This window comes from Micromys minutus (assembly GCF_963924665.1).
Source record: "Micromys minutus genome assembly, chromosome: 9".
Taxonomy (NCBI): domain Eukaryota; kingdom Metazoa; phylum Chordata; class Mammalia; order Rodentia; family Muridae; genus Micromys; species Micromys minutus.
In genome coordinates, this window is record NC_137978.1 from 18522206 (window position 1) to 18537576 (window position 15371).

General features: G+C 40.5%; 2 protein-coding genes across 2 annotated transcripts in view; one reads left to right on the plus strand and one right to left on the minus strand.

Annotated features, from left to right (window-relative positions):
* The window catches only part of HAUS6 (HAUS augmin like complex subunit 6), a 33119-nt gene extending 23907 nt beyond the window's left edge, over nt 1-9212 (plus strand). The window contains exons 14-18 of the mRNA XM_080920674.1: nt 4428-4494; nt 4789-4971; nt 5263-5398; nt 6808-7800; nt 8586-9212. Coding sequence (XP_080776800.1) covers nt 4428-4494; nt 4789-4971; nt 5263-5398; nt 6808-7800; nt 8586-8635 — 1429 coding nt within the window. The 3' untranslated portion in view covers nt 8636-9212. The remainder of the gene's footprint in view (nt 1-4427; nt 4495-4788; nt 4972-5262; nt 5399-6807; nt 7801-8585) is intronic.
* Nucleotides 9213-13503: 4291 nt separating this feature from the next.
* On the minus strand, nt 13504-15078 carry RRAGA (Ras related GTP binding A). The gene has a single exon (XM_080920703.1). The coding sequence runs from the start codon at nt 14840-14842 to the stop codon at nt 13901-13903; it is 942 nt and encodes a 313-aa protein (XP_080776829.1). The 5' UTR covers nt 14843-15078; the 3' UTR covers nt 13504-13900.
* Nucleotides 15079-15371: the final 293 nt, after the last annotated feature.

Here is a 15371-nt window from a genome sequence, read left to right on the forward strand (position 1 = left end):
AAATATTAAAAAAGGTCCACCAACCTTCACTATCACCGGCATCGCTGAACCGTATGGCATTAGTGGGGTATTTTCATCTCAGGTAGCCCGACTCGGCTTGGTATCTTTGGAGGCCAGAAGAGGGTACTAGATCCTCTGGAATTGGAGTTATAGTTGCAAGTTCCATTGTAGGTGCTAGTAACTAAACTCTGCAGGAGTAAAAAGTGCTTTTAGTGGGTGAGTCAGTCTTTTCTCCCTCTGCCCATATATTGATGGTTCTTGTTGGTTATTATGATTTTTGAGGCAGGGTCTCATTGTGTAGCTTTGGCTGTCCTGGGACTTAGGCTGTTCTTGAACTCACAGAGATCTGCCTGCCTGTGTCCTGAGTGCTGAGAGTCGAGGTATGCACCACTATATTCAGTTTATAATGTTGTTTTTGATATTTATAAAGTTATATTCTTTAAAAGAATTTGTAGATGATATTTGATTTACTCTAATGCCAAGTTTAACATGAAAAACTTAAACCTATCTTGTTACTACTTCATTCAGGAATTCTATTTTCTTGTCTATTTTCTTTTATTCTGTTTTAGCTGTTGTGATCAATGCCCAATATAAAGTAAATACTGAGGACTAGTGAGATAGCTTAGTGGGAAAAGCTGTTTGCTCCCAAGCCTGAGGACCTGAGTTCAATTCCGATCCTTCAGACCCATTTAGTGAAGAGAGAACTTACTCCCCATGTTGTCCGCTGACCTCCACATATGTGCCATGCCTCCTCTCCACCAATGAGTAAAGTCAAAAACTCCAAAGTAAATGTACGTAGCGCACTTGGGTAATATATTTTTATTGGAAGTAAGAATTCTTATATAACAATGAAGCAGGTATACTGAACAGATAATTGGACTTATGTATACACATGTGGCATGCTTGTGTATGCATGTATGTGATGTGTATGTATCTGAGCCTCTAGCTTAAGCTTGTGCAGGAAGTACATTACTCATTGAATCATCTTCCCAGCTCTTATATTGTTTTTTACATTTGTTATTTCTCTGTTGATGCATGTGTGTGGGGTCAGAATGACAACCTGTGTGAGTTGTTTGTTTATTACTTTCTTTATAGTGTGGGTTCCAGGGGTGAAACTCAGGTTGTCAGGCTTGGATAAGATTTGTTTTTGGTATCTTTAGTTATATATGTGTTTGACTGTAGGTGTGTGCATGTTAGTGCCGGTGCTGGTGGAGTTGAGAAGGCATGTCAGAAGTCCTGGAGTTGGAGGGTTGGTGTTTGGGAGCTGCCCAGTGTATGCTAGGACCTGAGCTTGGGTCCCCTATAAGAGTACATGCTCTTCTGCTCTTATGCTACCATGTATTATTATTTGATTGATGCTTGACTTTTGTGGGTTTCTTGTAGTACAACTTCCCCAAGGAGAGGAGGGGCAGATATGAAAATAGATCACCTATGAAAATTGTAAAGGAAAGATCACTTGGGAGAATTCTATGGATTGAATATGATACTTAAAAGCCATGGAAAGAGTAGTTTTAAGCTGGGCAGTGGTGGTGTATGCCTTTAATCCCAGCACTCGGGGGGTTGGGGAGGAGGTGGAGGCCAGTGTGGTATACAGAGTGAGTTCTGGGATGGCCAGGGCTACACAGAGAAACCCTGATTGGGGGAAAGAGTACAGTTAGCTCTTTCACAGTTGTCATCACAGGTGATTGGAAGGCTCTCCATCTTATGCTGTATGGGTAGAGTGAGCAGATGGAGAGAATTACACTGGAACAACACTGAGTAGTCACTCCTTCCTTTCCTGTTCTCCGTGAGCCGTTTCCCAGTGAATAGTGGTGATGCTGTTTTCTTAGTTTATTTATTGGACATTTTTGCTTTTTGAATTGCTGGCCTACAATTCACTATGTAGACCAAGTTGACCTTGAATTCACAGAGCTCTACCTACTTTCTGTGTGCTGGGATAAAAGGCATGTGCTACCACATCCAGTGTTTCTCATGTCTTCCTTCTGTTTTCTTCTTACTTTTACATTCCTCCTAAACTTATGTGAAACAAAAAATTCCAGTCTGGAATACTTTAAATTAGAGCACACACTCTCTCTCTCTCTCCCTCTCCCTCTCCCTCTCCCTCTCCCTCTCTCTCTCTCCCTCTCCCTCTCCCTCTCTCTCTCTCTCTCTCTCTCTCTCTCTCTCTCTCTCTCTCTCTCTCTCTCTCTCTCTCACACACACACACACACACATACACTACACATAATTGCTCATTATATATTTATACATCTTTAAAAATATTTTCTTAATTCTTGAGGATCTAATACGGTGTATTGACCTCACTCACTCCCCAGCTCTGTTCAGATCTTCCTTTTCCTTTCTACTCACCCAGCTCCAGGGCTTCACCACACCTCTTACTAATGAATTTGTTTTAAATTTTATTTAATTTTGTGTGTGTGGGGGGGGTGGGTGGGGGGAGATGGATGAATTTGGGGGTATTGGTGTGCACATGCTATGTGTACATGTGAAGGTCAGAATATTTTTTTTTAAGATTTATTTAATGTATGAGCATCCTGTAGTTGAACACACATCGGGGAGGGCATTGGATCCAATTACAGATGGTAATGTTCTACATTATGGTTGCTGGGAATTGAACTCATGGCCTTTAGAAGAGCAGATAATGCCCTTAACAAACGAGCCATCTCTCTAGACCAAGGTCAGAATTTTTAGGGGTTGTTTTTTTCCTTGAGTCCTGAGAGTTGAACTCAGACTTCCAGCCTTTTACCTACTGAGCCATCATCTCCCACCCACTTAAAAGATTGATTTGATTTTTCATGTATGTTGCGTGCACGTACACCTTGGAGCCCATGGAACTCAGGAGAGTGTGTTAGATAGCCTGGAGCTGTAGTGACTGGTGGTTGTGGGGTGCAGTTAAGTACATGTTGAAACTGAACCTCTAGAAGAATAACAAATGCTCTTAACCACTGTGCTGTCTCACAAAAACCAAACCAAAAAAACAAAAACAAAAAAACAAAACAAAACAAAAAAACCCAAAAACCCAATCCTGTCATGTAGCTCTGACTGGCCTGGAACTCAATATAGCCTCTCTAGGACAAAAGCACACCAGCTTAATCAGCATGGCTGTTTAACTTTGTATTCTGCATCTGAAAAATAAGCAAAGTGCTCTTGGCAAAAGTCTCTGGTTTTGTTTTGTTTTTTTTTTTTTAAAAATTGGCCTTAGAATTTAAAAGATCTTTTGAAGTTAAGAGTTACTTTTTTTTTTGTTTTCTACAGGGTCTCATGTAAGCCAGGCTGGATGATCTAGGCTTACTGTGAACTACTTTTTTTGTTTATTCTTTTAAAGAAAGTTATTTATTTATGTGTGTATAGGCCATGGCACACATGTGAAGGTCAGCCACAGTTGCTTAACTGGTTCTCTCCTACCTTTATTTGGGTTCTAGGGGTCAAACTCAGGTCCTCAAGAGGTCATCAAGCTTATGGGACTCTAACAGCATAGTTTCGTTTTATATGTAATATAGTTGCTTAGAGCAAGATTCACAGGAGAAACTGAGTTTGGAGATGAAATACTAAGTCTTTTTGTTAAAAAGAATTTGATCTACAAGATTAAAGTTTTATGATAATAAAAAAGAATATTTGTACATGAGAAATATAAGAAGCCTCTCCTGCATCAAAAACTCTGAAGTAGGTTAAAATTTTATAAATTACTATTTTTATTATTAAAGTCAGACAGGATATTGCATAATAACTTGCACTTATATGAGCATACATATTTTCATTACTATAGTGTGTTTTTTTCATGGCCTGGAAAGGGAGCAATATAAAAAGTACTTAATACAGCCACACTAGCATTGGGATTAAGGTGGGTGGGCTGCTGTTTGCTTTTTATGTGTGTGGGAGGGCACAGGATTGTGTGTAAGAGTCAGAGGACAATAGAGATTTGGGATCTGGGAATCCAACTCTGGTTCTTAGGTTTACAGGGTGAGTATTTGCCACCAAGCTGCTTCTTTTGTGACAGTCTCCCTTTGTAGCCCAGTCTGGTTTGGAACTTGATCTTCTAGCTTCAACTTCTGAAATGCTGAAATTACAGGTGTATGATACCATGCCAGGCTGAAAGAATATTAAAGTCGCTACCACAGTGAAATTGTATTTTTAAGTTGTATACAGATTGTATGTTAAATCATTTAAACTTATAAAAATATGACAGCATAGAAATATACAGTAAGAAGGTTGGAGTTAATCGGGAGAGTGATACACAAGTTGGGCAGAAGTGCTGCTCCAATTGTCACCAGATCTCCCCAGAGTAAACTGCCTTTCGATGACCAGGGCGAATTGAGTGAAATCGTCATGGACAGATACGGGGCAGACAGTTTCTTACTCAGATACATCAAGTTAGTGAGTGCCTCTCTACACAGAACTTAGGTTTGCTGTCTTTTTTTTTCTTTTAGCCCTGTGCCTTTTCCCTTACAGTGTGCTTCGTCCTTGGATACAAGCAGTTTCACACTACTTGAGAAGGTATGGTCTAAATTTTTCATTATTGTGGACATGGCCTTGCTAATTGACCCAGATTTGTCTGAACTCACTTTGTAGCTCAGTCCAGTCTTTAACTCATGGCAGTTCTCTTGCCTGAGCCTCCCACATACTGGGATTTTACAGATGCATAATGCCTGCCATTAAAATCAGCTTCAGCTGATTGTGACTAATGATTTATTTTCCACCCATTCTTTCTTGCCATTTCTATTCTCTTGCTAAACGAAAATTTGGAATATTTGGATCTGTCATTACTTTATAATGTATATCTCTTTTCAGGATCCAAATATGAGAACTCCCAAAGAGAAAAACATGCCTTATAAGAAAATAGCAGACAATGATGTGAAAGACTCTCCTTTATCTGATATTGCAAAGAATGCACAGGATGGTGTTTTCAGAGGGTCTCTACCCGTGAAAAAGAGTGACCCATACCAGAAAGAGCAAGATCATCTGGTAGATGAGGTTAGAAAAGATTATTTATAAATATGTTTATGTAGTTGTGATATTTTTTTTAAAGTGGTGTTGGGATCAAACATGGAGTAGAGTTAATTGTTGAGAAATTTGAAGTAAAGGAGTTACAGATAATAAAAATGAAGGCTAGGGGCGGGAGAGATTGTTCAGTGGTTAAAGAGCACGCACATGCCTGCAGCACAGGGAGCATCTGCTGCCAGTGCCAGTGCCAGGCAGCTGACCACCATGCTCATGCTTCCTGCCTGGCCTTGGTCATTTTCCTTTTCTTCTTTCCTCTTTTAGGTTGCCAGAGTAGTTCTGTCTGATTCACCACAGCTCTCGGAGGGAAAAGAAGTCAAATTGGAGGAGCTAATTGACACTTTCATTTCTAATCCCTTCTTAACCAGGAAACAAATTCCCCGGACTCCAGATAACTTAAGTAAGTTCCACTTTTCCCTTTCTAAGACATTCCCCACCATTAGACAGTTCTGACACAATTTGGAAACAATTTAAAACTGTACTTCTTGCTTAGCTGACGGTGGCTCTTTATTCTGATAAAATGGGATTTTGTTGAAGTACTCAACACTATCACTCACATTTTACAACCGCCTTTCAGCAGTAATCCTTTGTGACTTCTGAGTACCTCCACAGAAGTGTAATCAGTCCTGATTTTATAATCTTGTTTTAGTTGGTCTACTTGGCAGTTTTTCTGTAAAGTATTTTATACGGTCATTTAAAAAAAAAATTCTGGGGCCAGTTGAGCTAACTTCCACATGGGAGAGAAAGGACTCCTGGAAGTTGTTTCTAATCTCCATACATGCACTGTAGTGTGTATGTAGTCATACACACATGCACAGGCATGCACTAAATAAGCAAACGGATAAATTCAGTAAATGTACTAAGAAAACTCTTCATCAGGTCAGACGTTCACGTTTAGGGAGTGTGGTGACTTTGCTTTTCAGTCAGCAGTCATAAGTAGCCACCACTGCCCCACTGCAAAAGTAATCAGCGTCAAATGCTTCCCTCTAGTACCTGCAATTGGTGTAGGCAAACCTGATACTTCCTTATTTAACCAATGCAGATCATTTGGGTTGAGTGATTAAATACAATTTCTTCTTTGCTGCTGATTTAATTCATTGAGCCGAGGCAGTATAAGTTGCTGTTCTTCAAATGACAGTGAATGAAATAGGGTCCTGCAGTGTGTTTTTTTTTTTTTTAAATTATATTTAACACAACCTTGTTCATTTGTTGACACATTGCTTATAGCCATTTCCATACAAGGGCAGATTTGAGGAGTTTTGGGATAGCAAGTGGCTGACAACCTAATCTTAGTATTTTTTTTTTTTTTTTAAATTTATTTAACATATGAGTATACTGTATCTGTCTTCAGATACCAGAAGAGGGCATCAGATGGTTGTGAGCCACTATGTGGTTGCTAGGAATTGAACTCAGGACCTCTTGAACAGTATTCTTAAACCACTGAGCCATCTCTCTAGCCTTAGTATCTAATCCTTTAACAACAACAAAAATTCTGCCCATTTCTGGTATGGACAAACAAGTAGATGTGTCTTTCATGTATATAATCAAATATATTGTGTATATTATATGTATTCCATATGTATTTCTATGTATTTCAGGAACAGCTGTTGTTATGTGTACTGACTTAAGTTTGGTCATTTGTGGATAGTTTTCTGATGTTCCGGTTTGTCATTCTGTTGGCATATGTATGGACCTTGACTGAGGCAGTAGCTTTGTTTTCAGCACTAGAATGAAGTATATTAATTACATGTCTGTGTTTGGGCATATGTAAATGATAAAATACGTGTTTTTTCCCCCTACCTAAATTAGTAACTGATATTAGGAGCTCATGGAGAAAAGCTGTTGAAACAGAAGATGACAGAAGTTCAGAGAGGATTCTACTGATGGCCAAAGCCAGAGAAGTATCATCAGAGTCTTCATCTATAATGCATAATCAGAGGGAGTTTAGCATGGCTATTTTTTCCCCGGATTTTGATCGGTCTTATTTGCCTGAAGAGAAAGCAGTTCCAGATCAGTTTAAAGGTGTACCTCAGAAACATTTGGTAACAAGTCAGATCAGTGAACCTCCATCAGAAGATGAGCCAGACTTGGTAAATAAGAAAATGATTTGTAAGCAAGATTTAGAATGTGCAGCCACCAGGCTTTCAGAAACTAGACAAATGGAGGCATTTTCCCCTGGTGTGGGCAGTGGAATAGATGTGATGGGCAGAAGTAAAAAGGACTGCGTTCCAACATTGGATCACTCACAAGCTTCTTTCAGTGAACCTACACACAAAACTCTGTTATGGGATTCTTTTCAGAGGTTAAGTGGCACTGGCATATTACATGAAACTCTTCCAGAAGAAGTTGGTCACCTAAGTCTTAATAGCTCTACTAGTTCAGAGCCCACAGAGAGCCCTTTTACACTGAAACCAAAGAGTTACGTGCACAGGGATGCTTTTCCAGATGATGTGGGAAAAAGACAAGCTACTCCAGAATTAAATTCCAATTTACAGTCTCTTTTCACTAGTTATGAGGCTCTGAAGAAATCTCTTAACAAAATCAGGACAGAATCTCACTTGTCTAATCCCAAGACACTTGAACATCACAAAGTAGAATTGAGCCCTATTGGCAAAGCAGATGATGCATGCACTGTTTTGGACACTCAAGATTTGGTTATGGACTGCACAAAGCCACCTTCACACATGTCACTTGATGAAGGAACACAGACTGTATCACCTCTAACTAAAACTTTACTGGTGGAGCAAAAATTGAGGACCACATTACCATGTATGCTTTGGGAATCTCCGCCTAATTTAAAAGGTAAGAGTGCATACATCCTTGGTGATCCGTTCTCTTAACTTTTTTCCCCTCCTAAGATAGAGTAGCATTGAGGTACCTTCCATGGGCTAGCTACAAACTTACTATATAGTTTGGGCTGGCTTCAAGTTTACCACATAGCCCAGGCTATTTCTAATCTTCTGTTCACGTAACTTTTGATAAATATAGTACAAAGTGAATGTTGTGTGATCATGGTGGGTAATGTGACAAATACAGTCCTTATGCCTACATCAAGGGTAAGAGGAGCAAACCCTTACTTTATGGGTACTCTCAAAGAGAGAGACAGACTGTTTTTCCAAATATAGTCAAATTTTGAGACACTGGTGTTAGAATTCCAACAGTGTGTTGGTGGTTAGTTCAACCTATAACAGTATTTAAGCCAAGCATTCAGCACATTTTATTAATCATAATTTTTTTTTTATGTTTGAAAATTGTATAATAAAGAATTTAAATTATTCTTAGGTATTTAGAATGGAATTAGGTCTTGCTATATACATTCTTACATATCTCTTTTGGTTTTTCCGTGATAATTAAACACTTTTTTTGGAAAAGTACTCTAGAAGTACATTGATTTTTATTTATTTATGTATTTATGTATGCATGTATGTATGTGTTTATTTATTTATAGAAAAGGCATTTGAGTAGAAATGATAACTTTACTCATTATTTATTAGTGAGCCTTTGCTAAATCAAGAAATTTGCTTTGTGGAATTGTTCCTACTTTTCTTGTAATACTTATTTTCCTCTTTTAAAAATCAAATTTTCAGAAGAAGAAATTTCAAGTAAGAGCCTTGAAGCAGGAGACTCTCTGATTTGACAAGATGAAGCATTTCCAGTTGATTTAGCTGTGATGCACTTACCCTGAAGCCTTGTCACTTAACTGCAGCTGATGTACACACACTAGAAGTGCCATTCTCTTTCCAGCATCAAAGAAGTTCTGAGTGTACTTTGGCTCCTTATAATGTGTTTATGTCTTTTTATTATTCTTTTTTTTTGTGGTAAATATTATGAGTTTGAAATGTGAAGTATTTAAAGAACAGCAAATGTCAAGTTTTAGAAAGCCATTTTGATTCCTAGAATAAGTAAGTGACAAATATCATAGTTAAAAATATCGGTCATGAACATAAGGGTGAGTGTGTAATCTAATAGCCACTGAAGAGCTGCATCTTTCATCTTAGATAAACCATTGCATTGGATCTTGGTGGAACGTTCTGGTACTAACACAGATGAACAAAGCGTAGTGCTTTTGCATGTACAGTCAAAGTAACACATCTTAACATTTGTAAAACTGTAGACAGGCTTAGTGGATTCTAAGTGACCTGCAGAGTGATGTTGATGGGGTAAAACGCATGTGATCGGTGAAGACCAGAGAGAATTGAGGAAATGGGGAAAGGTAGAAGAAGATGGCCAGATGCTTAAAGAGTAGTCAAACTCTGTACAATTCTGTTTATATTTAAGAAGAATATAAATGAAAAATTTACAAATTTGTTTTACAGTTGTGGTCTGTGGCTGGATGGTGGGTGTTGTTTTGGGGAAAGCAACAAGTTTTTTGCTACATACTGATTGAAAACATTCAAGTTCCCTAGCGCCTATAGAATATCCCAAAATAGTTTGAGAAAATCGAACACGGATTTAAGTAACCAGTAACATATGTATGTACATTTTGCCTTATTGTCAGGAGTCTTGTTTGTATCATTCTAGGAATAAATACATGTGCCTGAATAAGCCTGCCTAAAGAGGCGCTAACAGGTGATTTATCTCCTTTCCATTCTGTGTAGAGCTTCAGTTTGTAACTATCAAAATCTTGTCCCCAAGTCTTTCTTTTTTTTAAGGATTTATTTATTTTATATATATATATATGAGTACACTGCAGCTGTCTTCAGACACACCAGAAGAGGGCATTGGATCCCATTACAGATGGTTGTGAGCTACCATGTGGTTGCTGGGATTTGAACTCGGAACCTCTGGAAGATCAGTCAGTGCTCTTAACTACTGAGCCATCTCTCCAGTTCTCCCCAAGTCTTAAGAAAATGAGAGAAGAGGAAGGCAGATGGGCCAAGTGTCAGGAAGACTGTATAAAAGCTGCTTGACGGGGAAGGAAAGGGGACATGCTCCTGGGGGTTCCTTCATGAGGGTAGCAGGGCAGGGACTGTTGAGGTGCGCTGGGAAATCATTTGTTGTTAACAGACAGGCTAGTATCTAAATCGTGAGTAGTGAGTTAGGGAAGAGGAGCTCTATCAAAGGAGCCTCTGTTCTGCAGAAACAGTGCTAAGTGTTTAATATGCATGATTGCATTTAACCTTTGTAACTGAGATTAGGAGGACAGCCTGCAGATACTGAAGCTAGAGAGCAAAAGGCTGGAGTGGGATGCAGGGACCAACTGTATTGGGATCACCTGAGACTTTAAAAAAATGCTTATTTAGAGAGGGTCTAGAAATCTCACCTCAAATATGCTTCCATGGAGACTCACAGTTCACTTTGCTGCAAAGAGATTGGGATTCATATTTAGTCCCTAGGTGCCTTTAAGAAGTGGCACACTATTGTACGTATATTGCTTTAGGAGCCCTTATAAGAGTCGAAAGATCAAGTATCTGGAGATTTTGGGCTTATGAGAGTCACTGAAATTTACCTATGGTTGGCTGAGCATTCCTGAAATGACTATTTCCTGTTTCAGCACCATGAACAAATCTCACATCTGTCACTTCTCCAAAACTGATTATAACTTAATGCTTTCAGTGCCTTCCTGTATAGTATCTCCTGCAGTTCCCTTTGAGATTTAGGAACTACTTGGATCATGTCAGGTCCTTGCTTAAATGCCCAACGATGGTTCATTGTAATTATAGAACAGGGTTTTGGTTTAAAGACAGCCTCCCTACTTAGACTTCTCATCCCCCTTCCTGCTGGGATCTTTCACAGTACTTGTCCTTCTAGCTCATCTCAGTTCTTTGATTGGTTTGACTTGAAGACTTTCAGTTAGCAGTGGTCGTGCCTCGGATAAGCCTCACTGGCTGCCATACTGCCACTGCACAGAGCTTGACTTGAAGACTTTAAGAACCTTTAATTATGCCAGTTAGGATTTTTAAATTTTTAAAATGTATTTTTATGTGTGTGGATGTTTGCCTACGTCTTTGTGTACTTCTTTGGTGCCTTGTGCTCCCTGAGGAGGGAGTCAGATCCTCTGGGACTGGAGTTACAGACGGTGTTAGCATCCCCACAGGTGGTAGGACTTGAATCTGGGTCATAGGATGAGCAGCCACTGAGGCATCTCCCCAGCCAGTTAAAGTTCCTTTAAAACTCAGAGCAGCACTTTACTCCTCTAAGTAAACCTTTGATCCCAGCACGTGAGGTAGGTAGATCTCAGCCCAGTCTATAAAGTCAGTTCCAGGACAGCCAGGGCATAGTGAGACCCTGTCTGTAAGGCAAAAACTGAAGGCTCAGACAAATCAGATTTTTCTACCTTGATGTCTTAATTTGCCCTCCCTAGATCCATGGTCTTACATCTTTTGTGAAGTATATTGCGTAACTGTTTTGGGGGTGGGGAAGCAGGGATCTTGTTATAGTTTCAGCTCACATCAGTCTGCCTGCCTCAGTCTCCCAAGTGCTGGAACTACAGATGTTTACCTAGCTTTTACTTAGCGTCTTTATTAAACATTTCCCCTCCATTGTACGTGATTCCTGATATACATCCCTTCTTGCCTATGTAGATGTCTGGGATATGCATGTTGCTGAGGATGAAAAATGTTATCAAGTGAGATAATAGTTAAAGAACATATTGGGGGAGGGGTAGGGATTAAGTTTAACAAAATGCTAAGCAGACATTTTGAAATCTTTACAGTATTTTTCTTAGTTATAAGGTATAATACCAATTTTATCAAGTGTAAACAGGAGTTGAGACCTGTATAAAAGCAAACTATTTTTTCCCCTGGTGTACTAAAAATGTGTGCGGACAGTACGAAGATCAGAAGCCTCTTTGCTCTAAAGAGCACTCACCTTTCTATGCACTGAGAGCTGGCGAGTTCATGCTCATAAGTGGGAAATGTGTTGTAAGGACTGTTTATAAGCATGTTTTACATACTGCTGTCTAGAATATTCAGTGTTTCACCACTTGTCTGGAATTCCCTGTATTTCAAAAAGAATATGCCTCAAACACACCACTGAATTATCACATATAAAAGTACAACTTGGTAAAATAATTTTAAAGGCCTGGGGATGCAGGTAAAAGTATTTTGTTAACTGGTGTTTTAATCATTAGAATCTAGGTTTACTACAACAGCTTTTACTTTTATGTTTGAGGCAGGGTCTTGCTATGTAACCCTGACTGGCCTGAGTGAGTGAGTGGTCTATGTAAAATGAACAGCTCCTGGTGGGAGAAGTCTCTGCTCTAACAGACGATTTAACACTAGAACTGGAATGGAGCAGTTTAATCTGTATTGTTTTTTACCGTATGTGCCCTGTGCAAACTAGGAACCTCAGAGTCTTTTCCCACAAAGTAAGTAATAAACAAATTTGGTATCATGGAATTTCCAGATAAATACAAATGGCAAATCAATTTTTCGGCCTATTTTTAAAGTTTATAAATTTAGGAATTATCTATACCTAAAATGGTAGTTTGTTTTTTTGAAGCAAGACCTTAGGACAGCCTAGCTTGTCCTAAAATTTATGGTAATCTTACATAGCCACCTGAATACTGGGATTACAGGGAATGAGCAGCTGCCTAGCAAAAGCTAGGTTTTAAATTTTTGTTTTTTTTTAAAATAACTTTTCTATCAATGGAGGAAAAGGTATGTGATGGTTAGGAGGCACAAAGAGTCTGGTCAGAATGCCCTGAAGTCCGCCAGTTTTCTAATGTATTAATGATAGAAGTCACCCTCCATCAGTTTAAAATATATGGATGTCTCAAACACTTAATACCTGGCATTTAAAGGGCTCAAACATTGCTAGATGTCACATGCAGTTTAGAGGAATGGCATAATCCGGATGTTTTCTGTGTTGACCATTACTGTTTTGGCAGAATTATGTAGTGGTGGTCTGTCTCTACAAACTGGAGAGCAGGCATAGTGAAATCCCATGCCCTGCCTAACTTCAAAGTAAAAGATTAGAACTGTGATTTTACCCCAGGAAGTTGTAGACAAGCAAGCATCCTACCACTGAGCTATGTCCCTAGCATAAGAACTTCTTGGGACTGGGGTCTCATGTATCTCTGGCTAGTCTGAAACATCCCAACCATCTTAAAAAGCATGCATCACTACCCCCAGGCTTTTATGTGCCTCTGCTGTTGGATCCCAGGCTCTTGTGCATTGCTAGGCAAGCCATATGTCAGTTGAACTACATTATATAAATATCCAGTCCCTGAATTCATTTTAAACTTTTAAAATGTGTAGGAGTGTTCGGCTTGCACCAGCTTTGTGCCTGGTGTTTGTAGAGGCCTAAAGAGGGTGTTGGATTCCCTAGGACTGGAGTTAAACAGATGGTTGTGAACTGTCATGTGGATGCTGGGAATTGAACCCAGGTATTGTGGAAAAGCAGACAGTGCTCTTAAACACTGAGTCACTATTCCAACCCCTTGAGGCTTGACCACTGCTACAGCTGCTACCAATAGCAAGCACTGCCAGTTTGCCAGCTAATGATACTTGAGGATAATCAGAAGCTGTACTATTAAGTACCTTCAAATTATTTCAAACAACATTTTAAATTGCTAATAATAAATGTTTATTCATGATTGAAACCAAGGATTTAGAAATACATTTTAATATCTTGCTGATAAAATAGTAACATTCCACCTTTGTGATCTGATAATACAGAAGATAACTGCTTTAATACTCTATTATAGCCAGGTAACCAGAACACGCACACACCCACACACACCATCTACTTTAGTGTTAACACCACACTAACTTTTCATAAAGGCCGTCTTGAAGATCTCTACTGGATAGCGTCCAATACTAAGACTAGGGAAGAGATGGGACAGTAAGCACACGTTTCAAAGCTCACTTTTAAGCACATGACAAGAATATTAAAAACAAATGATGCAAGAAAAAAAAACCACCGTAATTTAGCATTTTACTAAAGAGCATATGGCATTTCAACGCATGAGAAGGCTGTGCTTGGGGCCATCTACTCTCTCTAGCTTCTCAAAGTGTTTCCTGGCATTGCGAATGTTGATCAGAGTAGCTGCAGAAGGGATGGATGGATCTGACATGACCACCATCACATACGTGTTTGATGTAAAGATGTCGATGAAGGCGGCGAAGTTAGAATTCCTCACTTCCATGCTCTGGAAAGAAGCGGCCAATTTACTGCAGCTTAGCTTAAACTGCTTGATGATGTTGCTAATCTTCTCAAAGCGGTGCACATCTCGCTGCTCTTTGCACTGGTAGTGGGAAATCACCAAGAACGTAGCTCTCTCAAACAGCAGAACTTCATCAGCCTCAATAATCTGGGCAAAATTCCTTAGGTTCATCTCCAGCTGCTGAACGTTGGGGATCAGCTGATAGACGATGCTAGACCAGGCTTTGTAGAGCGTCTCATCCCAGATGGACGTTCGGAAACAAGCGCACTCCAGCGGGCGAGACAAACGCCTCAGGTCTTCCTCTCGCTCTTTAAAAATCAGGTCACGTTGATCTTCCTGAACCAGATCCATTTTGTGCACCAGGCAGAAGATTTTGGCATCAGGTGAGTTCTGGAGGATGGCTTCCAGACACGACTGGTAATAATGCATATCTTTTTCCAGTTCGCGACTCTCTACGTCAAACACGTATATCAGAACCTCCACATTACGGAAGATGTTGTCCCGTTGGCTGGTGAAGTAATTCTCCATAAAGGTGTCCTGGCCGCCACAGTCCCACAGGTTCAGCACCAGGTTCCCCAGGAAGCGAACGTGGGAATGCTCCACGTCGATGGTGGCACCCAGGCGCCTGGTGTCGCGCGCTATGTAATTTGCAAAGATGATCGACCTCATGCTGGTCTTCCCCGACCCGCTCTTTCCCATCAACAGCACCTTTTTCTTCATGGCTGTATTTGGCATCACCTGCCGGCGTCGCCACGGATTGGGCCTGAGGCTCGGCCTAACGGCGGACCGACCGAGGATGGGGACGGTGGAACACCAGGCACCGTCCGGTAGCGGGAGGCCGGGCACACGAGCTCGGGGCAGGAAAGACCGCAGCGAGGCGAGGCCTCAGGAAACAGCGCCGGAGGCAATGGCCACAGCAGCTCGGAGCTAGCGAGAGCAGACCAGTGATGTGATCAGCTCCGGCCGGGCCACCACCCACTTCCCGCCGGTATCTCGCGAGAACCCCGAGATCCCGGCACCACCCACTTCCGGTGGTGACGTCACGAGAACGTCCGCTGCTCCTGGACTAGCCGTAGAATTCTGAGAAACTGCTTCTTAGATTTTAACCTAGTATTCGCGCACAGAGAGTTAAAACCAAAGGGGTAGCCCGCACTGGGGTTTTGTTCTGCTTGGGTTGCATTGGGGGGTTGGCAGAAGGGGTCGAGTGAGCCTGAGAGGGAGAATGCTGCCCTCGCGTGGCCAAAAGTCCCCACAAGCCCACTGC